The sequence below is a fragment of the Homarus americanus genome, unplaced genomic scaffold, assembly GCF_018991925.1.
Source record: "Homarus americanus isolate GMGI-L3 unplaced genomic scaffold, GMGI_Hamer_2.0 scaffold48354, whole genome shotgun sequence".
Lineage (NCBI taxonomy): Eukaryota > Metazoa > Arthropoda > Malacostraca > Decapoda > Nephropidae > Homarus > Homarus americanus.
Genome location: NW_024723833.1, coordinates 6,323,479 through 6,349,201, shown reverse-complemented (window position 1 = coordinate 6,349,201; position 25,723 = coordinate 6,323,479). Strand labels below are relative to the sequence as shown.

Sequence of the window (25,723 nt, the reverse complement as noted above, 5' to 3'; positions counted from 1 at the left end):
CAACCCAGCAACAATCTCAGCATAGAGACATAGTTCAATTTAAAGCCCACCATGCGTAGACAGCAACATCAAAAGGTCTTATTATATTTATATAATGTATATCGACTGAACAATCTAACTGTTTATCTTTCAACTTAACATTACTCACAACTAATTTGGTAACAAAGGTGCAATGAACCTCACATTAAAGCAGACAATGCCATGATGTCAAAAATGGAAAAGATTGACCTGCTTCAGAAGTGCAATGCCTTTTAACTATACTGTACTGTATTGTATTTGAGAACCCTGAAAAATGTTTTTACTATATCTTTAGAGATGCATTAGATAGAAACATAAATAATATGTTTGATTAAGTCTGATGTTACAAGTACATGTTTATTAAATTATTACAGTATCTGATTACCTTTAATGAAGTACTGAAAGTGCTCACCACCAGAGTGGATACACAAATTTGCTCTTTTCAACATATTTTCCAATATAGTACAGTATTCAATGTCACCCAATATACTATGGTAAAATCTCTGCTAATCTAATCATTAAAACCTTCATATAAATGAATAGTTGTCATAAAAATGATGAACCAAAAAAATAAGTTCTTACTTCATTTGTTGAATAAGACCGAAACGAGCGAGGAGGAGGTCGCAGTACATCTCCGTCACCTCCATGGCCTCCACCAGATAGTCTTCACGAATGATGTGCTCCACCCGAATCTTTGCACGTTCTGTCTGAAATGTTCAGAGAAATCATGAATACTGTACAGTACACTAAAGGATATTTGCCAACTTCCTCGCTAAGAAATGGTAGATTGATCATCACATTTTCTGGCAGAACCAACCCCTCCATGATGATGTTATCTTTGTACTTGAAACACACTACAGTACAGTACTGCCATGCTTCAGCAGCCCACGAATGCCTGTGCTACCATTGCTAGCAAGTGCAAAGTGACTTTTGAATAAAAATCATTATTAAAATGTACTGTGTGGTTTTGCCAATGGTACACTATTCATTATGTATAATTAAACAAAATGAACACAGTCAACTTTTGTCATTATTTCTTATAATCCATTGCCATACCTTCAAATTAGCAAGTAAACAATAAGAAATAAGGTAGAGTACATTGCTGTAAATGTTCAATTAATCATATATCATCTATTAATACAGTAGTTTACTTTAATTCAATGAATACAAATGAAAAGGTACTGTACAGTAGTTATTTACATCTTAAAGGTTGCATTAATTACACTAGATGCTGTACAGTATATATTATGTTCAGTAGGTAGGCTCCCCACTTAAGGTTACCAAGAAAAATTTTACTTACGTCAAATTCAAGTTAAGTAATGATTTCAGGAACGCAACTGTTACGTATGTCAAGGAGTGCCTGCACTGTATTATTCCAGGAAAGTTACTGTGTGTTTTCAGTACTTAAGGACTTTTAATGGTACATTACTGTACAGTACTTTGTACCCTTAAGTACCCAGTACAGTACTGTAGTTCTAAGTGGTTATTTTTTATTCTTAGGAACTTTCTTCCAAACTAATAACTGAAATAACTTTTATCTATACAAGTAATGTACAGTATAATATGTGTCACGTACTTCGGTCACAGTCAGTTCATGCTGCTCGTGGAGTGTACATCAACAGTCTACCACGCAAGCTTTTTCGCATTTGTTTTTCCATCATTGCCCAATATTTGAGCCATTATGTCTGATAGCCCTGCACCAAGCACCTAAATCTGATACTTTACATATCCTGTACTGTAGCTACTTAGAAATGTTTACATTTTCATTGGGGCAGAAAATGTAGAAGTAATGTTTTTTTCTTTTCTTTTCCTTCGGGAGAAGGTGGCCCTATTATATAAAATTATGGGTGTTTTACTGTATAAAGGGAGTTCCCAGGTTACAAATGGGTTCCGTTCATGAGGACATTCTTAAGTCAGAAATGTTGGAACACATGCTATGTGCATACCGTACTTACAGTTACAGAACAATGTTTAAAATCCCACTATATCATAGCCTAAGTCCTTATATACATCTAAAATCACTTAATTTAAGATAAAAAATGAAATAGAATGAAAGAAATACAGTACTGTAAATGAAAGTAAAAACTAAGTCATCATGAAAATAAAATACGTACTGTAAATTTAAAGTTTAACCCTGTTTGTATCAGCTGGCATTCATAAGTTGGGGACCCCCTGTACTGTATACTGTACATACATTGTAATATACGTTTTATATGTTTGGTAACAGTCTAAAGAAATGATTCATTAGAGAGAGATCAACTTTAAGAAAAAATTAAAAGAAAACTTATATCTAACCTCTCTGATATATATATATATATATATATATATATATATATATATATATATATATATATATATATATATATATATATATATATATATATATATATATATATATATATATATATATATATATATATATATATATATATATATATATATATATATATATATATATATATATATATATATAATATACTGTATGCTGGCACTTCAACCCGCCCAGATTCAAACCCATTTGAGCCCATGACTGTGACCAGGGGCATAACCGCTGGACCACCAGGACCACTAAAAACTGATCTAGACTTTGTTATATTTCACACAAAGCCTGTTCAGCGAGCTTGTAACAGAACCTCTAATGGGGACTACCCGTATCCATAGTAAAATTGAATTGAGTAACGTTACCAAATGAAAATATATATATACTTTCTATATATATATATATATATATATATATATATATATATATATATATATATATATATATATATATATATATATATATATATATATATATATATATATATATATATATATATTCTACTACAATACTACTTTTTTGTTCTGTACGTAAGCCTATGTCTTATGTGACACTTCTGTGCGACCATCATTATCAGCTGTTTATAGGACACTAAAAGGACAAATGTGACACAGACATTATTGCTTCAGTTCCTTACACATGAAAAACCAGCAGCAACGTTTGTGATTTTTTGTCGAGACAATTAAAATTCTTCCTTAAATCAATATGAACAAATAACATGGTCTTACAGTAATTTTCTTACCATTAATTTGGTGAGTTTATCTGGGACAATGTTTCATACCTAAACAGCATTTCATCATAACCCAAGAACACTTGCCAGCGACCACTGATCTTTTAATAAGAAACTAACCAACCAAATCTTACCTAACCTAACATACCTATCCTAGGATTTATGTGTACAGTATTACTTCATGTTATGCATGTTATTATGATGTTATTTCGTTATTAACAGGATGTATGGAAAGTTTGCTCGGAAGTATTTGGTTGAATTCCATTAGGAATGCTTGCTGGCAAGTGTGTTGACAGTTTAACCATAAAAAACCACTGGAAAAACATAATTTCAACCTAACCTAACCTAACCTAAACCTAACCTCGCTGGATGACGAAATGATAATACCAGAAATTTGTCATTCCCCCCAACCATTTTTTAGATAATCGTGATTTCAAGAAACAAGTCTCTTTCTGTAAAATTAGTTCCTAAAATTACTGTCTCGTGCATCATCAGTTATGTAGATTATCATCAAATGTTGCAATGAAAATCACTAAGAAAATAAACATTGTAAAAGTTACCCTAAAACACACCTTTGACTTTTCCCAATCTACTATCAGATCCTTGAATTTATTAGTCAATTTACCAGGATACTGTAATGACAAGACACCTGAACTTGAGAGAGGAATCCCTAAAGTAATTAGAATGTTAGTGCAACAGAGACTAACCTTTCCTGTGGTGAGGTAGTCAGCTATCTCCTTCCTGGCCTTCTGAGCCAGTTCTGTCTTCTTCTTTTCCAGTAGCTTGAGTCTGTTGATTGCCAGTCTCAAGTTGGTTTTCAACTTATTATAGTTTGGTCCTGAAGCGAACATGGTGGCTGATGGACCTCCAGTACAGGTATCACACAATGGCAGCAAGTAGACCCTGTATGGCAGATGTCTGATGAGTAATAGTCTCGTGAATGAAAGGTAAATCTTTCTCGTGACTCTTGTTTACTGACTCATTGCTGTGCTGCCACCAGGATGTTTGGCGGCCGTGTTCACCTATGGCCTGTGTGAGTGTGTGTGTGACATGGAATTTGGTCTGACTGGGAAAGTAAATCTCGTACCCTATGCATACAAAAAATCTGAATGAAAAGACAAGATAGCTGGGCAAACACACACACACACACACACACGAGTATTTGTTTGAGTTTGGGACAAAGTTTAGAGAAGCACTTCAGGGTTTAGGAATCGGGTTTAACTCCTGGGTTCTGAACTTAAAATAGATGTGTATATGGACGTGGTCATCATGTCATACCGCATTCCATCACATCCAGATTTTAGTCCAATTTTGCTTGAGTGAATATTATATTCAAATAAGATATAAGTACATATGGTACGTGTTGTAAGTTTATCCAAATTATTTGCTATTCAAGTAATCAGTTGAAATAATTACTCGTACGTCCGACCTGTCAAATCGGGTTTCTAATCATACGATATAAGTATCCTTGACATCTTAAAGCAATTGACTTGTAATTAATTCGTGACAACTAGATTGTGACTCACCTTGGTAATAGGTTGAATTAGGCTTTAAAGCTATAGGAAATAAAGGAAGCAATTATAAGTGTAGGGAATGGGTGAGCGTGATGGTCTGCTACCAAGGAATGTATACAGATATTGAGGAAGTGTGTGTCCCTTACTTTGCATTGCAATGGTCAGACGCCCCTAAGAAAGAAAACGATTTTCTTTATCTTTTAAGGGTATACTATGATAGAAGAAAATCCATATATACTGTATATAACGAAAGTTACGCTGCACAGCTGTATATATCTACGACTCAATATTTCCGTTTAGATTTATTTATAAATCAATTTACAAATTATCTTACAGATTAAAAAACACTTTAATTGTATTTAAATGCACTGCATGTTCTACAAGAATTAATTACAATACATTAAATTGAATAGCTATGCTACTTTTGCTGTCTATCATTTGCATAGACTTGTTACATATTTTGTGTTAGTTCGGACAGCAAATGTAAAAACCATTTACAGAAAACATTATCAAATTATAAGAATGCAAAATATAAGTATGCTCGTGATAACAAGAAACAGCAACAATTAAAGCATAATATGAATACTTGCACAACAAGTACTAATAATTTAATTAAATACCACAATTATAAAAAAATAATTCATAGATAACTTGCTGAGGACAAAAAATACTACATGTAAGCAAGAGCAAAAATCACGCATGCAAAACAAGATTGGTTGTCTGTCATAAGGCAAGCACAAAAACACATTATTAAAAGATTTCTGGGCCATTCAAGAACATGTTTAGGGCAATACAAAATACTGTTCATATGATCAAACGCAATTTTGTCTCCTAGGTTAGGTTAGATTAGGTTAGGTTAGGGGATTTGTGATAGAAATGAAGGTCAGAATCGTTTTAAACATATCGAAAAACATTGGAAAAATATAATTTAAACTTCCAAAACTCGTGATGTCCGAGACTATAAATTTACCAGGTTAGGTAGGTTAAGTCAAGTTCTAATAGGTTTTACTTTTACTTTTATCCTCTTCGCCACTGATTGGCTCGCTAGCCGCCCGGGCGATCGGTCACGTCTCTGTCACGCACTGTTGGCAAATACTGGGCATGCTCTGGCTCCTGAATGTACCTGAACCCGCTCCAGTGATGGTCAAGTCTTGTCTTGAAAGAGCTCACACTCGGTGCCGTCACAACACTCTCTGGTAGATTGTTCCAAGAGTTTACAACCCTCACTCCGAAAAAGTTTGCCCTCGCGGTTTTCTGGACTTGCGGCTTCTTCAATCTTGAGCTGTGACCCCTTGTGGGGCGAGCGTCCGCCAGCTCCAAGTAAGGACACTCAACCGAGTAGTGCCCCCTGAGATGCTTATACACCTCAACTAGGTCCCCCCTTGCCCGTCTGCAGTATAAGCTAGGCAAGTTCAGGCGCTCCAATCTCTCAGGGTAGCTGAGGTGCCGAAGTACAGGCACCAGTCTGGTGGCCCTCCTTTGAACATTTTCAACCAACTGACAGTCCCTAACATATCTCGGGGACCAGATGGGGTGACAGTACTCCAGATGGGGAAGCACTTCACTCCTGAAGATCGTTACGAGGAACGGACCGTCTAGATATCTGAACGACCTTCTTATAAGACCCAATAATTTATTTGCCTGATTTACCTTCTTCTCACAATGGCCCGAGAACTTCAGCTCATTGTCAACATACACACCTAGGTCCTTCTCACACACAGTCTCAACTAGTGCAGTTTCTTCATCCCGTTGGGACATATGATACGCCTCCTTACCGTTGGTACGCCCCAGGTGCATCCTCTTACACTTCGTGACATTGAATCTCAGCAGCCATTTCTTCGACCATTCCTGGAGCCCACAGAGGTCCTTCTGCAGCTCTTCACAGTCCGCTTGGTTCTTAATTTCCCGAAATAACTTGGCGTCATCGGCAAAGATTTGTATGGAGGAGTGTACAACGTCAGGTATGTCATTTATGAAACAAACAAACAACAGCGGGCCCAATACACTGCCCTGTGGTACCCCACTTGTTACAGGTACAGATGACGATTTCGTGCCATTAATCACCACACACTGCTTGCGGTCATGTAGAAAGTCTTCTATCCACGCTAGGACATTTCCCCGAATTCCGTACCCTTCCAGTTTGATTTTCAGCCTTTCGTGGGATACGCTGTCGAAAGCCTTGGCAAAATCTAAGTAAATATTGTCGATATTACCACCCCGTTCCAGAATATGGGTCCAAATATCCAATACCTTGAGCAATTGTGTTAAGCAAGAGCGCCCCGTAATAAAACCGTGTTGGCAATCTCTTACAAGGTTGTTTCGTAGTAGATGTTCCATCGCGGCATCTCTGATAATACTCTCAAGTACTTTACATATTATGCTGGTCAGGCTCACCGGTCTATAGTTGTTCGTGGAGTGACGATCGCCCTTCTTGAAGATAGGACTCACATAAGCCACTTTCCATTCACTGGGGACCATTTGTTCATCCAGGCATTTACAAAACAGGATCTTCAGGGGCTCTGCAAGCTCGTTGCACAACTCTCTTAGCACTCTAGGATGCACCATGTCAGGGCCGGGACTCTTATGGACCTTTAGCCTGGACAGTTTATTTCTAATACCCTCTTCTGTGAACACAATGTGGGTCAGTGCTGTGTCGAACCGTCTGTCCTCAAACGCAGGAAGGTTAGTTGCATCCTCTCTTGTGAACATTGAGGAAAAGAAGCTGTTCAATGCCTCAGCTTTATCCTGGTCAGAATCTGCGTAACTACCATCTTCAAGCCTCAGGTCTGATACTCCTACTCGCGTTTTCAATTTCGACTTTTGTGCATTGTAATTTCGATTTTCTTACTTGGTATCACCCAAACAACATCTTACAATTTGATGTAATTCCATAAGTCTTTTGGTACTAACCGTATCCTATAACATTACCATATTGGGTACTTATGAAAACGATCCCTGGTTCGTGAGTTTTACTCACATTTTCTCTGCTTGCTTTCATAATAGGGTTTAAACTTGTGTCAAACTTATTCAATATATATATTCTTACCTTTTTTTTTGTCTTTTGGGAAGTAATGAAACCATCTCCTTCTCGCAATGTTTGTGTCACTGTCATGTCAGTCACCATGCCTAGCAGCCAGGAGTCAAACCCAACAGCCGACGCAACTTTTCCCGCCCCTTGATCAGTGCCATCTAGTGACCAGGCGCGAGCACTATGGGGGTCTACAGTGAGTAGCTTTAAGATCCGCTTCCTCCTGTACACTAGCCTTGTCTGCTACTCACTAGCCAGCTGTTGGCAGGGATGACTCATACTCAACTTGTCAATTAAACTACCCTACACTTCCCTCACCATGGCCGGTCTGGGCGCTAAGGATATACTTCGCAATGTGACGGCGTTAGAACAGTTAATTGAGGAAATCAACTTCCAGAGGGCTAAGGAAATGCGGCAGTGCCTCATGTCCAAAGATACAGGTCGGTGTCCACAGTTCGAGTTTGTAATAGTCTCAAATAAAATTCACCGTGCCTTAGCCAATGTCAGAAACCCATTATTTTCTACCTCAAACATCTCTTACCTGTGTTAAAAAGAACATTAATATTTTGTATCACAAATATTACACTGTACTGAATTATCGCCAATTAAATGGACTTTACATTCCGTCTATTGCTCTAGCATTGTGAAAAGCATATTAATATAAATCATGATATTTATATTTACTAACTTCATTTCGGTATTTGTTTGTGAAGTTGTGAATATTTTGTGGTATGCCTAAAGATTTTACACATGTTATCCTTTGAATAATGCAAAGAAAGACTTCTGTATACTGTATTATACATCATATGTGAATTTCACAACTTATTTCCACTTAATTTCCTCGCTCGTGAGTTTTATTTCCTATTGCTGTTTTAATATTTATTCATTTTAATTTTGTAACTTGTACAACTCCCCGTTACACAGTATATTTTTACACATATTAAGACAATAATAATAATAATAATAATAATAATAATAATAATAATAATAATAATAATAATAATAATAGTAATAATAATGATACATTAATAATTATAATAACAATAATTCTTATTACACTGTATAATACAATATATGTACCAGTACCACCTTCTGTATGAAGGAGTACTGGATATCTTTATACATCTTGGTATTCTTGAAGTTATGTCCCCTCGAGTTAGTGGTGTGTGACAGCACTAGGCTACACAATATACTGTACACTGTGTTGCTGGTGTTAGCAACCGTCTTACAAGCTGTATTTTAAAGATTAAAAACAACTGTACCACTTGTTTCCCCTCAGCTGGGCATCTCTCTGTTGCACCAGTAGTACTTGTACAGTATAGCTACAATAAGGTTAAGGGCTAAATTTTGTTCTTAATACGGATTTTTTATATATTTTTCATTATGTGTATTCATGAATGGCCAAGCATCAGTCTTAATTTTTTCTGCTTTAAGATTTTCACTAAAACATACTGTACAGTATTTTATTGTAGGAATTATAAGTGCATTGGGGGAAAATTATGGAAATTCAAAATTCTAATTTCACTACAGCTAGCATGTAAGGTAAATTGATTTCATGGTAAGGTATGTTAAAATTTCGAGTTTTCATTATTCTCTTTGGATAATAATTTGTTTCTCGATAAATTGCCATTTTTAGCAAAAATCTGAAAGAAAATAAAACATCAGTATAGAGTCACTTTACAATATGGACTGCAGTATGGTATGTGTTACTTTTTTTGGAGGATGTACCGAGTGTATACAGGTTTATCATTATAATTTGCTGTAGACAAACTCCAATTTTAAAACTACTGTACAGTTCTCTTCTCTGACCATCCTCAATAGAATCCCCTTTTTTTCATCAGATACGGGGTTTGTCATGGTGCAGGGGACCACTTACTGGACCGACCTTTTTGTCCGACACTTCCTCTTCCAGACTGATCGTTCTACAGATGCTGATGATCTCTTATTTTTTATCAGAAAGAAACATCTGAAAGGTTCACGATACATTCCAAAGTATCAGGTACGTACGGAATCTGTCTTTCTCTCTCCCTTTGACATGAATGGCCTGTGACAACACCATAAAGCTTAAGTATGCATCTCACTTACTAATGCAGAGGAGGATATTTTGTAGAGATGAGGATATGTGTTGTCTGGGGCAGTCAGAATGAAAGACCCATTAATAGTAGAATCATCTACAATACTGTAGTGAATAAAGACTAAGTTGTTTGTCACTGAAAGGATATCATTATTATGTACAGTACAGTATTAAAAAGGGAGTTAGTACAGAATGCTGAAGAACCCTAGAATTGATTTGAAAAGACCATTCCCAACTTATCATATTTTGCAATTGGATAGAAAAGAGATTAAAGGTGTAAAATAGAGAGGCTATAGGTCAATTTTATAAGAAAGTAACAAACCCAAATTATGTCAGATGCTTTGGTAATGTCAAGGGCTACTGCATGGGTTCTGAAATTGCAATTTATTGATTGTTGGACAATAGCTATCCTTATGAGTTATATAATTAAAGTGAAGGATACTATCATTTTCAAATACAATGGGGATTCTATGGACTTGGTGGCTATATAAAGTTTCCTCAGTGTGTTTATGAAATGTGATCTCAGGAACAGTCCATCCTTTTTCTCACATATAGTTTGCTAATCATTTCTCATTGATGAAAGTGTGATATTCCTCTTAAATGATAGACTGGGTTATCATTTGTGTCTCTTGTTTTTCATATCTTTTCCACCAATGGATTTTTGCAAGACTGCACTGTGTAATGTTCTCTTCAGTATATCTTCCACAACCTCATGGGAAGTGCATTTCAATCTCCCATTGGTATCTGCACTCTGCAGAGGAGCTTAAGATAGTATCATAAATATTAATTGTTAATATACAGGGTACTTGTATATACGCATTTGTATTTTTAAGGCTTAAGCAGTGAATTTTTGTATCGGTACAGTATTTTCTTGTATCTAACCTACGATACCTCGTACACCTTTAGTCATGTAGTACAAAACCTATCCTTTCCAGTTACAGGTGCAGTAGGACCAGGTTTATACAACCTGACAAATGAAAAATAGGACCCATTAAGACTGAATGATGTCATTACAGTACAACGATTAATTTTACTTTGCTTAAAGCTACATACAGTATATTTGTGGAGCCTAATACTTATGTATTAATCTTGATTGTGTATTAACCTGGCCCTGACTCTTTGCTTTACAGACAGAAGTAGAAGTGTATAGGAGAGACAGTCGCAAGTTGCCAATTGGAGATCCTGATATTGACTGGGAAGAAACTGTCTACCTTAATCTCATCATTCATCAGTTTGACTACACCCTTACACTGGCTGTTTGTACACGGACAAGTCCAAAAGACCTTCAGGTGCTTCGTCGACATTCACAGGTGTGTGCAAAAATATTTTTCACATGAATCCAGTCTTGTAGTGAGGATCTTTATTAGAGGCTTTAGATTTTCACACATCTTCAGTCACTTATATTGGTTACATTGGTTCTCCCTATTATGGTAGCCTCATTAGTGGCTGATCCATCACCCAGAACAGATTATTTGAACTGTGTTAAAGATACAGAAGTCATCAAAGTTAAATACCAAAACCTGGAAGATAGAGACAAAGGGTAGGAAAAAACCATGATGCAAAATATTGTTTGGATGATGAGGGAGAGGTAATAATGGTGAAGATCCTGAAGGACATTAATTTGTTCATTTGACTCTCTCTTGTCTGAGAGTAATGGAATCCATCTAGATGTGGTACTGTAGTCTATGTTCCCAGTTAGGGGGAAAATTTGGCATACAGTAAACTCGCGATGACTTGGCATATGGGACTCTGGCCTTGCCGAGTTATCCCAAATTCTGACTTATCGAGGTGCTTCCCCCCTCCTACAAAAATATTGACCCATATACAGTATGTGTACTGTACATATAATTACTAAATGTAAAAACGTAACACTTACCAAAACTGCAGGTGAAGAATGAAGCATCATAGTAGGTGACAAAGATGCATGGTAGGTGACATAGGTATGGTAGTGACACAGAGGCATGGTAGGTGACATAGAGGCATGGTAGGTGATGCAGGTGGCCAGATATGCCAAGATTTTCCCAGATAAATTTATATATCTTGGCATTTCCCGAGTTATAATATAATACATTCTGAGATCACATCCATGCCGAGTTATATAAAATTCCAAGTTATCAAATGCCGAGTTATCGAGGGTTTACTGTACACTACAGCCAAATGTGAAGAATGTTTTAAGGAACTGATGAATATAACAAATGAGAGAGATCTGGAGTTATTATGTATAGGCTGTACAAGAATGAAATGTTTCAAAGAGAAAAAGTAAAAAATGATAAATAAGGAAGAGCTAAGGCATGGTACTGTTTTTTAACAAGACATGATGATTATCTTACTGCACATATGTTTTATTTAAAAAAAACAATTACAGTCAACCCTCACTTTACGCGGTCCCACATTCCGCGTTTCCACGTTTACGCGGTACCCTGCCAAAACAGGAATGCTCACATTCCGCGGTGCGTGTACCCCTTTACGCGGAGAGCGGCTGGCGAGCTGCGCCATTTTTGGATTCAAACCTCCCACCATCTCTCCCGCCATCCGCCATGTTGTGTAAGCTGCGCGAGCATGGTGCGCACAAGGTCGCCCAGTCATCAAAACATTACCGAGTTCTTCACCGCCACCCACCACAGCCGGCCCAAGTCAGTGATAGTGATAATTATAGTGAAGATATGGACTTATATGGACTTTGAGGGGTTTGACAAAGAGGCCCTGCAAGCCTCTATGGTGGATAGTGATACAATTGATACAAGTGATACAGGTGGGGGCCAATAATCTGCCCTCTGCCTCGGAACCAACCGCCCATTCCCGTGTGCCCAGCCATCTTTTCTACTAATGTAAGTGTTAGAAAACCTAATATTATTGATATTTCTCTTAATTATTAATTGTTTGTGCATACTATCATAAAGTTAAGATAATATTTTTACTACAACATAGTTGTGTGTCGTCAAAAAGTGGAGTTTGAGGGTCGGCACGGACTCTATTTCAATTAATCCCATATGTTATGTTATTCACTTTACACGTTCCTCACTTTCCGCGGCACCCTGTGGGTTACATTAACCGCGTAAAGTGAGGATTGACTGTATTTTGTGAACCCTAGAAGTATCTAAATGCTTTTTTTATTGCAGAAAGTTTATGCAAGCCCAAGCCGGCGCCGGATGGACACAAAAGGAGAAGTGGAAGAGATAACCTACCCCAATGTTTGCTTTCATGTAGATAATTTTGATGAGGTAAATACCTATAAGTTGTTTTAAGCAGGAAATTACCTATATTTTTTTAATTTTCATAAATGTTATTAGGTTGTAAAGTTTGAAATAAAGCAGAACAACTAATAAAGTCATACTGTACTGTAGTATGAATGATCTTAAAAGAGAAAGAAATACTGTAAAGAAAAAAAAAATGATTTTAGTAATCTAGCCTAAATGAAGTGTATCTCTCAATCACAAGTGTCTGCTTTTATTGATGATTCTTTTTTGTTTTTTAGTAGTATTGTAAGATTGCAGTGTGTTGTATAGTAAGTTTACCTGTACTGTAGTCTGTACAGGTCTACAAAATAATAAAAATATAGTGTAATTTTGATATTGTTTTTCTGTAATCAGGTGTTTGCTGATATGCTAGTGCGTGATGGAGAGATGGTGTGTGTGGAGCTTGTGGCCTCTGACCATGCTGGCACCCGCCAAGCTGTCATCTTCTTAGGCTCCATTAGGTACGATGCCCTGAAGCGTGTCTATGATGCTCGGGTAAGTCTTAGTGGATAACTACCACAGAATATGTTCATGAAATAAAAAAGATGGTTGTTGTGGAAAATACTTTTTGAAAATAAAGACCAGGTTATATACAAAAGTGCTGTTAAGAACAAAAGGTATTGAACATTATTAAACTGACCTAACACACACCAGTGTAGCTTGCATATGTCGCATTCTGATCAGAGAATAACTTATTTAATACAGGTAATGACCAATATTATTCTGTCAGCTTTCTTGCCATAGTGTAAATGTGTCGCATGATAACACCTTTGTTGATGAGATGAGGATGATATTTACAGATGTTATTTTGTGATGAACAGGCAAGTTTAAGCAGCAAGGTGGCCCAGAGGATGATGATGGGACTCTTTGCCGGTAATAGTAACCAACGGATAGAGTTTGTACGTATGAAGGGACCACAAGGGAAGGGTCATGCAGAGATGGCTGTGACTAAACCCAAAGGTTAGTTTTTGGTGAAGTAGGATATGTTTATGGCCTGATACAAGTTTGGGATTTATCATATGTATAGCCCAATAAAGCATGAGGGTTTGGGCCCAGAGATCCTGTAATGAAGGATGCTGGGAAGACTATAGTTCAAATGATAGCCAACTTCCAGGAGCACCCTGATCTCCCAAATGGTTAAAGGGGGAGTGAGAAGCCCCAGCTAATATTAAAGGCTAGAAGTTAACCATAGGCTTTTGTGGGCTTTATACATGAGCTATTCCTCACTTACATAATATGAAATAGGTTTTCAGTATTCAACCTTCAGTTTTATATCCAGTACACCTTATTGTTATGTGCAAATGTTTTTTGTATTGAATGAATAGACGATGTACTGAATAAAGTTTGACTGGAAACAAAAGTAGAGGAGTATGCTGAACAGTGCTGGGAAGGGCAGATGGTTGAGGATATTCCTGTGAAGATGATCCACTTACAGACAAAATTATCAGCACGAGAGTTGAAGACGGTGATGATAAGTTAGACGTGGAAGAGGATGATTATATGGGTGGTAGTTATTTTTCTCAGGATGTTTTTGAAATGAACAGATGATGAAAGGGTTGACAGATGTAAGTACTGTAGTTTCTAAGTCTACTGTTTCTGTTTGAGTGAGGTTGGTTAAAATGTATGAGAACATTAAAAGAAAATCAATTACTGCAGCAAATTCATGGAAACAGTTAAAGAAAATTATTACTTCCACATTTTTCAGGGGATATATATGCCATTCAAGTACCTGTATATGTACAATTTAATTTGTCGAGGCAACCAGTCAGTAAATTGCCAACTAAATACAAATAAAGGTTATGAAGATATTGTGTATGGTTGTGTTTTACTAAGATACCAGTAACAAGAAAGTAGAGAGTATGATAACTGTCTGGTGTTGTGATTTAGTCCTCCATATTTTTTGTCTTTTTTCTTTTTACAAGACATTGCTTACCCTAAACTGTTCACATAAATTTAGGATGACAAGAAGTGTAGATATTAGTGCTAGTAATTAATTGTGTAGTCTTTATTCAGCGTGTAGACTTAGGTTTAGAACGAGTTAGTCCTAGTGTCAATTACCGTAGGTCAGTTTACCTCGAGAAGAAGCAGGAGTATGTACCATATTTGGAATTAAACATTATAATTCAACTAATATCACTAATAATATATAGTGTCCAACAGAATCATTTTATACTGTATATAATTTATTGTTTCAGCTGTGGTAGTTGACTCATGTTTAATATTTCCCATATAGGTTCAGGTGTGGAGACGCCCACATCAGAACCTGGTGTGAGTTTAACAGACATGTGGGACTGTGACTGGGAAGATGAGCCAGAAGACAGGTTTATATATCGACACCAGGTGAGAATACATCCCTGGTTGACCCACAGCCCTTGTTATAACTGTTGGAATGAACCGACAGTTATAACAAGCTTAATTAATGCTTCATCAAAACCAACCAACCAACCAACCAACCACACACACACACACACACACACACACACACACACACACACACACACACACACACACACACACCTCCTTCCTTCCTCCATCTTAGGTACTTCTTCTAGATCACTTGATGTATCTTCCTTATCTCTTATATGTATCTCCTAAATTTCATATGTAGTTTATCTTAAAAGTTACTTATGTATTTCTTATATCTTTAACTTTTCAAGTGTAATTCCAACTATAATGCAGGTTGACTGGCACCAAGAGTAAATCTAGGCCTTCTCTTCATTCACTTTCACAGCTTCTATAGATGTGTTTTACGACAGCATTTTCCTTCCATTTGATCCCAGCCATTACATATAGCTTAACATCACCCTTCAGCAGTGTGTGTACAACCCAGAAAGCTGTATCCTTCATACATACTATTGTGACCTGGATGTCCATATACCATCACTTAGAGTGTATCCTTAATCCCTTCCCTCTATCTCCTTGATATTCCCCTCACCTTCCTACCACCTCTGGGTTACACACTTTGTCTTACCAATCACTTTCTTTCTGTTCTCTATTCTGCCTCTTAACTGGACTAATTATTGCCTATGACAGTCTGGAACAACAGACATTCCGGTATAGTGAAAAGGTTATGCCATGATGGTACTATCTACTATATTTTGTAATCTTTTCCTTGTAGACCTTCTTCCTCTATACAGGACAATAGCTAATCCAGAATTTCCTCTAACATGTATCTGTAGATTCGTCACCTCTTGCACCCATACACACACACAGTCCTTCAAACTGGTTACAGGCATCATTACAATCAGATAGCTCAGCTGGTTGTATATTGATCTTCACTTTGTCTCCAAAACCATATTTGTTCAGCTAAGGACATTTTACGAGTACTGAATACCTAATACTGTACACCCTGTTTTTAAGTTCAAATATTTCTTTATCTAGAAATGTTTTAGTGAAGATGGCGATGTATGTGTTCACTATTGGGCCTTGTAAACCTTTTGGGTGAAGTTCTATAATTATGTTCTCTTATGGATTTATTTTTATTTAATGCCAAGTCAAATTAGTCCAATATAATTTTTAGGCATAGTAGTTGACTGATACGTTTATTGAGATACAAAAAACATTAATACATCTCAAAGGGATGAAGTGACATAAGTCATCCCCACCCCAGTTCACATAGTAGTTAGTGCATGTTTTCATAAAGTTCATTTAGTTGATAATAAACCTGAAAATAAACATAATATGGATTTCCCTGTATGATATTCTCGCCAGCGCCGCCTCAGTGACCCCAGTGCCAACTTCAACACTTTCATTAACTCTGGTTGGAAGTCTCGGTCAGAGGGAGCCAGGTCACGGTCGGAGAATGAAGGATTGGATTACTTTGCGGATGGATTGTACGAGATTGAGTCGGGAGACGTGCGAGATGGTGAGTGTGGAAAAAATTCTACTTATTAATTTTATCTTCAATTTTTGGTGTAAAATAGCAGACACTAGGTAATTACCAGTATGCACAGGACAGTACTGTACTTGCTTTAAAAGTTTCTGTGGTTTTCAGGTTTATTGCAGTTTGTATGAGATTTCAGGTGTGCCTGCAAGAGACTATCACTCATTTCACACTGGTGTTGAGACAAGAGAGACCTGTGTTAGAAAAACAGCCTCCTGTACAGTATTCACTTGTCACACTGACAATAATTGCAGTACAGTATGTCAAATTGTATACTGTAACATGGAAGGTTTACTGTACAGAATCCCAGTAATACTGTATGTATTAATTCACACCCTCAGTGGTATAGTAAACCCCCTTTTTTATGCAGGGTTGTGAATCTAAAGAGATTGTATCATCAGAAAGTTGTGCTGTTGTGGAGTTATTATGTAAGGAACCACCATGACCATCCATTAGTGACAATTTTATCCCCATGTATCACAATACAACCTGTAGGAAGCAGCAGTGCATAGATGTACTAAAAATTGGTTCACTAGTCAAGAGTTTAATGGTTGATTGTACTTTTAACTTCTTTCTCTGGCAAGGCTCACACTCAAGTTGTGCAAAACTATGGTACAGTTTAGCAGCATCACTTATAATTAAAAAACCAAAATTTAACAGAATATTCATTAATTATTCTAGAGTTTATTTCCAGGAGTGGAAGTACTGCACCACATCTTGTGATCCTATTGTTTTAAATTAAATCCATGAGTGGGAGAAGGCGTAGTTATTTCCTGCCACTTCCCATTTTAGCCAGATCACTCACACAATTAAAGTTTACCTATTTACATATGCAGGTCATAATACCCTGTATGTAAATGATGCATTATATCTGCTCGTGGATATTAAATTTAGAGTAGAAATGGAGTGTTTTAGTAAGAGATTTTGTTTGTTTAATATATTCTTAACCCCTTCAATATGGAGACGCTATTTTTAATATTTTATTTGGCTAAAGCTAAACGATTTTACTCAACTCAAAGGGGGTCCTCGTACACAAGAGATTAAGCAGAAGGCTGCTAAACTACAATCCTCACTGGCTGTTTCTAAGAGGTTGGCTCTAGTGGTTGCCACACCAAATTGGAAGATATCACCTAACTTCCTTCAAACTCTCCCGATACCCAACAAATATCTTAAAAATATCACCAAATATGCAATGGTTGCTGTTCTTGGCTGGCTGCCATAGGCATTCCCCAGGTTGATACAATATACCTTTGTTAATGTGCAGTAACTGTAGTTGCAGTTCTCTGATGAGGCAGCTTTATGCAAATCCATGTACAGTGGAGCTCAAGAGAATGTGTGGAGGTTTTGTATGGTACAGGTGTGTGGTGCATCTCACTCTGGCAGTTGATATCTCCCATTAATTAGTTACAACCTAATCTACACTCAATTATATACACTACAATATTAACCCTTAAAACTGTGACTACAGGAAAACTTAACTTATGCTGTGTACATAAAAACTTGAAAACTCTTAAAAACATGTTATGTTCTAAAAACAAAAAGTATGAAAAATTAAGAAATAATCCTTTAACTATGTTTGTTTAGCTGTAGTGGAGTGTTGAATTGAACACATTGGGGCTGAGCACTAAGGGGGAGTTAGTGGGTGGCAGGGAGCAGACTATGGGAGAAGGTAATGAACATATGCCTTCCATGCCCACTAAGGTGGTACTGAGGATCTGAGTGCTGTTTGGGTAGTGTGAGAGGTCTACTTGGACATGCAATGTGCACAATTGGTGCACAATTTTAAAACAGTGGCATGAAAATCTTGTCATCATATGAAGCATGTCACACTCCAGCATATATCATCATATTATCCACATTGCAGTTTAAGGGTAAGAATATATAGCTTTACAGTATAGATATGAAATATACAGCTGCAAGAACATTAAATATAGAGCTGTGTAGACATGCATGTGCACATATTAAAACACACAAACACATTACATAATTATACCAGTTCACATCATGCACAGTTACACATACTCTTATGCACAAAAGTCTTGCATATAGACACTCTTAACTGCACAGTATTATGCTCCTATACAAATACTCTAACATAATTATACATGTATACACACACAGATAAACTTAAGCACTTGCAGTGACCTAGTTGCAATCTATTCACTCTTAATCATACACACTACAGTTTAAAAATATATTATAAAGATACACATTTACACAGACATGTGCACATACTTATGCACAAACACACATACTGTATACACACACACACACACACATACTAATTAAAAAATTAACACTGACTAAATTTTGCACAAATACACCCACAAACACACATCCTATACCTGCACAAACACACTTTCATACAGAGGTACACTTGCACACATGTTTATGTCCAGACTTGCACTTATGTACAGTCAAAGACAAAAGTCGTGTCGTGAAATTTGGTGAAAACATATGCCGAAGGGCCAAAACTTTCGGTGCGCTCTGTCTTGTGGTAGGGGGCTCTCATAATGTTTCACGAGTTATATTTAATCTTCGGTCAAAACTGCGACACGACTTTTGTCTTTGACTGTACATTTACAACAACCCACACTGTGTTACATCACTATTTGGACCAAATGGGCACCAGGAAGACAAACAGCATGACCTATGTATGTTTATTCTTTGTGACAGCTGCTACATTGCCACCATATGTTATGTAGCCTAAGAAGCACCTCCCCTCATCACCCCACAGTATAGCATAGTTACTGTACCTGACTCTATACAGTAAATGGATCATACTGCCCACCTATTTTAACCACTACAGACACGTCAGTCACCACCACCATCATTACCACCAACCACATAGTTTATGTAAATACAGGGTACTGTCATAAGTACATTTCACTCCAGATTTATGAACACACCCAAGCATTAGTCAGCCTGTTTACCTCAGTACACTAGTGTGGTGTGTTTATTTATGTTTGGCTCCTGGTGTGTTGTATAATGGATGTTTCATTAATATGCAAGATATTTATTTGTTTTTAATCTGTTTTCCTTTACAGACAACATCAAACCATTTTTTTATTGTATCTTTTTGGTTGACTTAAATTTCATCACTTAAGGGGGGGGGGGCTGACCATGAAAGGTACAAGGTGATGTGACTGGTAAAAGAATATTTAATTTGATGATGCTCATGAAAGGTATATTGATGAATGTGAATTGGCAAAGGTATGGAATACTTAATGGATACTGGGCAGAGAAACCTAAGCAGTTACAGTTAATCATGATAGACATTTCAACTTCATTTATTATTATTATTATTTTTTTTTTAATGGGGATTAGCCTGAGGGAAAAAGTAATAATTTGCAACATAAATAAATAAAGAAATGGAAAAAATAAACAGATCAAGAGTAAGAAATTATATACTGTACTGTATATGTTGATATGTTGTGTTGTTAAAGTAAGAGAAACAATAATATTGGGACCCTGCAATTGTGTGTAAATGAGGCAAGTCAGTCAGATCAGTAACCAGAGACGTGGTCATAATTTTTGTGATGCCATATGGCAGCAGGGTCTACTATTAGACAACACATAATGCTTCCAATATCTTCCCAGGCGGTAGTACCTCCCTGTTTGATAGCTGCCTACTTCCTACTACCAAGTTGTTCATCATTACACATACTGTACACTGTAAATCCTAGCAATTTGTGGCTTAAAAATTTTGAAATTCATATTTTTTAGGCCACTTCCACATTGTTGTAAGTATGTGTGTTGTATCACTGTTTGTGTTCAGTGGTATACTGTAGTACTATTCACCTGCATCACCTTAATATACTGTATCATCAGTCATCATAAATAAGCTCTGTGTATCTAAGTTCTAGTAAATATAGGATTTAATTATATTCACAAATTCAGCAAACCCGTATTATTATGTAGTATCACATAAAGCAATTCATATTGATAAAATGAATGGATTTTTCCCCCATGGGTCTCAACAATCAACATGGTTCCTTCCTGCACCAAAAACTTGGGTACATGTCCCATTATCAGGGGTGCTCATTGCTACTATTGTTAACTGCAGCCTAATTTACACTATGTATTACTGTATTGTATTTACATAATATCAAATATTACAGTAGTAGTTGATTACCGTACTTGGGGGGAATGAGTGGTCAATAGTTATGGAGAGGACATTTCATGTGACGTAAATTATTATCTGGTCCCATGTGTCATGTGTACAATGAAAGACAAAAGTCGTGTCGCAGTTTTGTCTGAAGATTAAATGTAACTTGTGAAACATTATGAGAGCCCCCTACCACAAGGCAGAGCGCACCAAAGGTTTAGCCCTTCGGCATATGTTTTCACCAAATTTCACGACACGAATTTTGTCTTTCATTGTACTGTACATACTAGAAACCTGCAGTGTTTGGTGGAACATATTGGAAGACACCCATCTTACATTTGACCCAGTGTTTTTGTTTATTTTTTTGTGCTTTGTTACTTTATTCTACTTTTTCTTTTTCATATACAATTTTAAACTACTGTATTGTACAGAACAGAGGGTGAAATGGAAATTGTGAGACACCATACTGTACTGTACACACCAGCTCTTGTCACAAGAAGACATCAATGAATTATTGATCTGTTAACTTCTAAAGCTTTTTTATGTTTATTTTTTGTTTTAGCAATTGAGGATATATCAGGACTATAATATACCCTGTTGTGGATGATCTTGGTGGCTCCTGGATCCTAATAATTATTTTCTGATAACATAAAATATTCACAATTTCTTCATACAGGTTTGCATCTATAAAGGGGATGTAACCCTGTGTGAAGGGTTTACTGTATCACTTTTATAAATGAATTATTTTGTTTATATTGTTTTGTATGTTCCTCTGTGTACTGTATATATGTGCATACCTCTGTGAGAGTGACTTTATGCACCTGCGTGTTTAGGTGTGCTCGTCTCTATACATGAGTTTCAGCCATTGTGTGTGTATTTATATGTACAATGTAAGCATGTATTTACATGTATATGTGAGCATGCATGCATGTACCTGTCTGTTTAACTGAGTCTGAACGTTTGGATTTGTCTGAGTACTGTATAAAGTCTCAAAAATTCATGCCCTTATAGGATCACTAATTGTTTCCTTTAGTCCTCCTCTTACCTGGACAAGCTTTGGGGTAATAATAATTATGTACTGTACCTCCTAGCAAATTTTGCTTATGATACCTTTTATTAAAGGCTGGGGTTACAACAGGAAGGTATAACTTATTAATGAATTATTCCAAGCTGCCGTTGTCTAGGTATTCCCTGGAGTTTAACACTGTGGACTTGGTAGGATATACAGGAGTCATATACAGTAATACCAACTCATCCATAAAATGGGATATTTATGATCATTCCACCAAATATTGTTTATTATGTTTATGGTTAGTTAAACCTGTGATTTTTATAATGAATACAATAATTTCATACGTACCATAATTTTACTTGGCTATGCTGTTCTAATCATTATTAAGAACTTACCACTGTTGTACAGTGTTATTTTTTTTTATACTGTACTGTACTGAAACTGATAGGCATTTGTTTGTGCTTTTGGCAGGGTACAGTTGTTGGAGCATGATAGTACATATGCTCTATGGTACAAGACCCCAGACTAGTAACCCTTCTCACAGAGACTGGGCAGTGGTGTATACGATGCTCTTTTTAAAGTGGTATCACAGTATTGATGGTTGGTCTCTAGAATCCCTGTCCATGAGAGTGGAATTTCTGGCCACTTAAGGTTGAAGGAGACTAATAGTGACAGTGATCTAGGGGCCCTAAGTTACACCTCACCCTTTTTGCCCAGAGTTTATCATCCCATGACGATTGGAAGACATTTTAATGATAAGAAGTTGCTTAGTTATCCTTAAAATTGTATATAAGAACAATACTGTATTGCAAAGTACATGTACAGTATTGAGTTCAGGAATGTATTCATATATGAGAAATTTGAAGAAGTTTACAAGTATGAGTTGAGGACACAAAAAGGTGAGTTAGACATGGTGACTCTTGTCGTACATTGTGTTTAAAAGCGGTAAAGTATCCAGTGCTTGCAGCTTTGTGTACATCAAGCCCACTTTCTCTTGTCTGTTTTCTGTCAGATGCAGCACTTCTCCCCTCTGTGGATGTTATGGCCTTTGGCCCTGTTATGTATATGCACCTAGCTTGACGTTTGCCTGTTATGCCAGTTATGCTATTGCTATGTTTTTGGGAAGTGTTTCAATCTGCATTTGATTTATGTTATTTTTTTTCTTTTTTCTTTCTAGCGGTGTGTAGTGGTAGATGTTGTTCTGTGGTAGCATGCAACACAATTCGAGAAGAGGAAGAAATGCCGCAGGAAGTGCAGTGTGCCAAATGCCGCCACTTTCATGGGGACCAGCCAGTGGGGTCTGGCCCCCCACTAGAAGCTAGCAAAAAATCCACTCAGAGCTTAGACTTAACAGGTCTAATGCCCGAATGTGATTCCCCACTCCCTGAGCCGTCCTTGTGTCGTCCTCCCACCCCTGATTCTCCTCATGAGGGCAGTCCCCTCCTGTCCTCTTCTCACTCAGAATCACCCAACTTAACTGAAAAGCAGTTCAGTAGCCAGACTGTAGCTGAAGTACAAACCAAGACTTCTGCTTTTAGTGAATCAGAAATCAGTGTGCCAAATGATGACAGTGCAACAACACAAAGAGAAACCAGTATAAAATCTGATGTACCTGAGGTGTTTGACTCTGGGGGGCAGGATACAGAGGTAGTTGATGACAGCTCCAAAGAGGAGGTATTTGTATTGATTGACTCAAAGCCAAGAACTGATATAGATTATCATGCAGTAAGTGAAACCTCTTTTATTAGCAAAAGCATTCAGGATCAGATATCCAAAGCAAACCAGTCATGTGTTGCTCCTTGTTCCACCAAAACTGAATCAGAGACACCGGTGTCTCCCACAAGATCTGTAAAGTCTCGCACTAAGAAGCCAGGTGGCGCCCATAGAGTCCAGCTGTCATCACCATCCAAGACAGTTAATTCACAAGAAAATATTTCTGCTTCTTGTGACAGTTTAAATGATTCTGAAGTTTTGGGCAGCCCAGCTGCAGTTGACCCCATCCCGTCCACTTCCAAATTACCTCTTGACTCTTTTGATGAAGAAGAAAGAATAAGTGTTAAAGTAAAACCTCCACTAGAGAAGAGTCTCTCAGTTGATTCAGCAAAAATGGCTGCCATGGCATCAAAATTGGAGTGCATACAGTCGACATCTGAGTCTTTAACAGCCCTAAACCTGAGCCCTGTCAAGAGAAAAAGAAAGATCTCAGTGCCATATAGAGTAACTCCAGATGGCACCAAAGTTAACTTTCTCTGCGATGTCAGTATGTACCTCTTTTCCTTCTATGTAAATTAGCAAATTAGATTTTACAGTAGATTTGATATACTCAGGGACTTAAGAGTACAAATAGTACTGTAGCTTAAGTCCTAGCTGGTATTGGAAGTTTGGGCTTCTTTTCAGTTTAGTTGGAAAGACAACACTGAAACTTAAAGCATTTTGTCTGTAGTTGTGTCATTTACTTAGTAGCTGTGTTGTAGATGAAGCCCTCCAATTGTCTCAACCTCTGTAGTCTTTTCCTCATTATGTTTTAATTAATGTTCCTCAGAGTAGTAGTTATTGCTATGTCTTTTACAAAATTGATTTCTATACTCATTATTTAAATTTTTTCATTATTTATTTTTTTTTATGATTTTATTTCTTTGGGTTGAAATAAGAAAAAAGTGTATATACTGTACTGTATTCAGTTATTATAATAAGAATATCAAAATGTTTCTCAGTAAACTGGAAAAAAATTAAGCTTAATAGTAATTTTTTTTCGTTTACTTATTTTAACACTTTTTTTTTTTTTTTTTTTTTAACAGTGTGCTTTATACTTGAAGTCAGTTACTTTTTGTGTTGAACAAAAACACCAACACAGTACGCTCTTACTGTCCAGGATGCTTGGGACATAACCCTCTCCTGGTACTGTACTACAGGTATTATACTGTACTGTACTCAGATTTATGAGGTATGGCAGTTGAAAACTAAGAAAATATAAAAAAATTTCCCAGCATTTAAACAATTTAAGTATCTACTGTACTGTACTATACAGGTACAGTACAGTATAATATTTTGGTGTCAGATTATTTAATTGGGATTCATAGTGATGCTTTCTTCCAACATCTTTATCTCCAGCTTTTCCTATAGTGTACCGAGCACTATGTACAGTAATGTACTTCCTTTTAGGGAAACTTGTTGCTGGAGACTCTAGATGTATTTTACATTTTGGATGGAGCATCTTGGTAATAAAACCACAATCATCAATTAAGTTTTGATGATGAAACATTATAATCCAATAAGTGTCAATGCCACCCTTAAGGATTGCCAGGTACTTAAGAGAGCCAGGAAATCAAGCAACAGATGGTCAAGAGTGGACTGTAGTAATAATTTTAAAGTTCTGTTTTTGCTTCACATGGTTTCAGTCTTGCATGTTATGACACTTCTCTACAGCTACACAAGCACACAAATACAGTACTGTACATGATGTTTGAAGGTAGAGAACATCATTCAGCATTACTGTATATTCAAGTTTAAAAATTATTTTAATAAAGACATGAGATACTTTGTACTTTGTAAGAAAATACAATGAAGTGCAGTATGCATATAGACACCTTGAGTGGTATGCGAGTGTCTAATTGTAAGTACAGCAGTGAAAACATGAAGCTTTAACTTTTAATTTTCTCGTGATATACAAGTTGTGACCAATGATATTATCGATTAGAATCTGATACTTTAGAGATATACACGTTTAAGATTCCGTGTTGTGGTGTGTGAGAGAGTGAGGCAGCAGCACACTACAAGCCACTCATACATATCATAATTAA

At 36.7% G+C, this 25,723-nt stretch overlaps 2 protein-coding genes across 4 annotated transcripts in view; one reads left to right on the top strand and one right to left on the bottom strand.

The window, feature by feature from the left end:
- Positions 1-4,703, bottom strand: part of LOC121863810 (IST1 homolog) — a 24,540-nt gene extending 19,837 nt beyond the window's left edge. The window contains exons 1-3 of one of the 3 annotated variants that reach the window (XM_042362654.1): positions 4,595-4,703; positions 3,776-3,971; positions 601-725 (exon numbers count right to left, since the gene is read on the bottom strand). In XM_042362654.1, the coding sequence (XP_042218588.1) occupies positions 601-725; positions 3,776-3,919 (269 nt within the window). In that variant the 5' untranslated portion in view covers positions 3,920-3,971; positions 4,595-4,703. Of the gene's footprint in view, positions 1-600; positions 726-3,775; positions 4,311-4,594 lie in introns of those variants that run through there. The other 2 variants (XM_042362655.1, XM_042362656.1) reach the window with 2 other exon arrangements.
- A 3,131-nt stretch (positions 4,704-7,834) lies between these two features.
- LOC121863808 overlaps positions 7,835-25,723 on the top strand; it is a 36,836-nt gene continuing 18,947 nt past the window's right edge. The window contains exons 1-9 of the mRNA XM_042362653.1: positions 7,835-8,050; positions 9,452-9,609; positions 10,815-10,994; positions 12,804-12,905; positions 13,275-13,415; positions 13,742-13,880; positions 15,154-15,260; positions 16,632-16,785; positions 23,101-24,183. Of these exons, the coding sequence (XP_042218587.1) occupies positions 7,930-8,050; positions 9,452-9,609; positions 10,815-10,994; positions 12,804-12,905; positions 13,275-13,415; positions 13,742-13,880; positions 15,154-15,260; positions 16,632-16,785; positions 23,101-24,183 (2,185 nt within the window). The 5' untranslated portion in view covers positions 7,835-7,929. The remainder of the gene's footprint in view (positions 8,051-9,451; positions 9,610-10,814; positions 10,995-12,803; positions 12,906-13,274; positions 13,416-13,741; positions 13,881-15,153; positions 15,261-16,631; positions 16,786-23,100; positions 24,184-25,723) is intronic.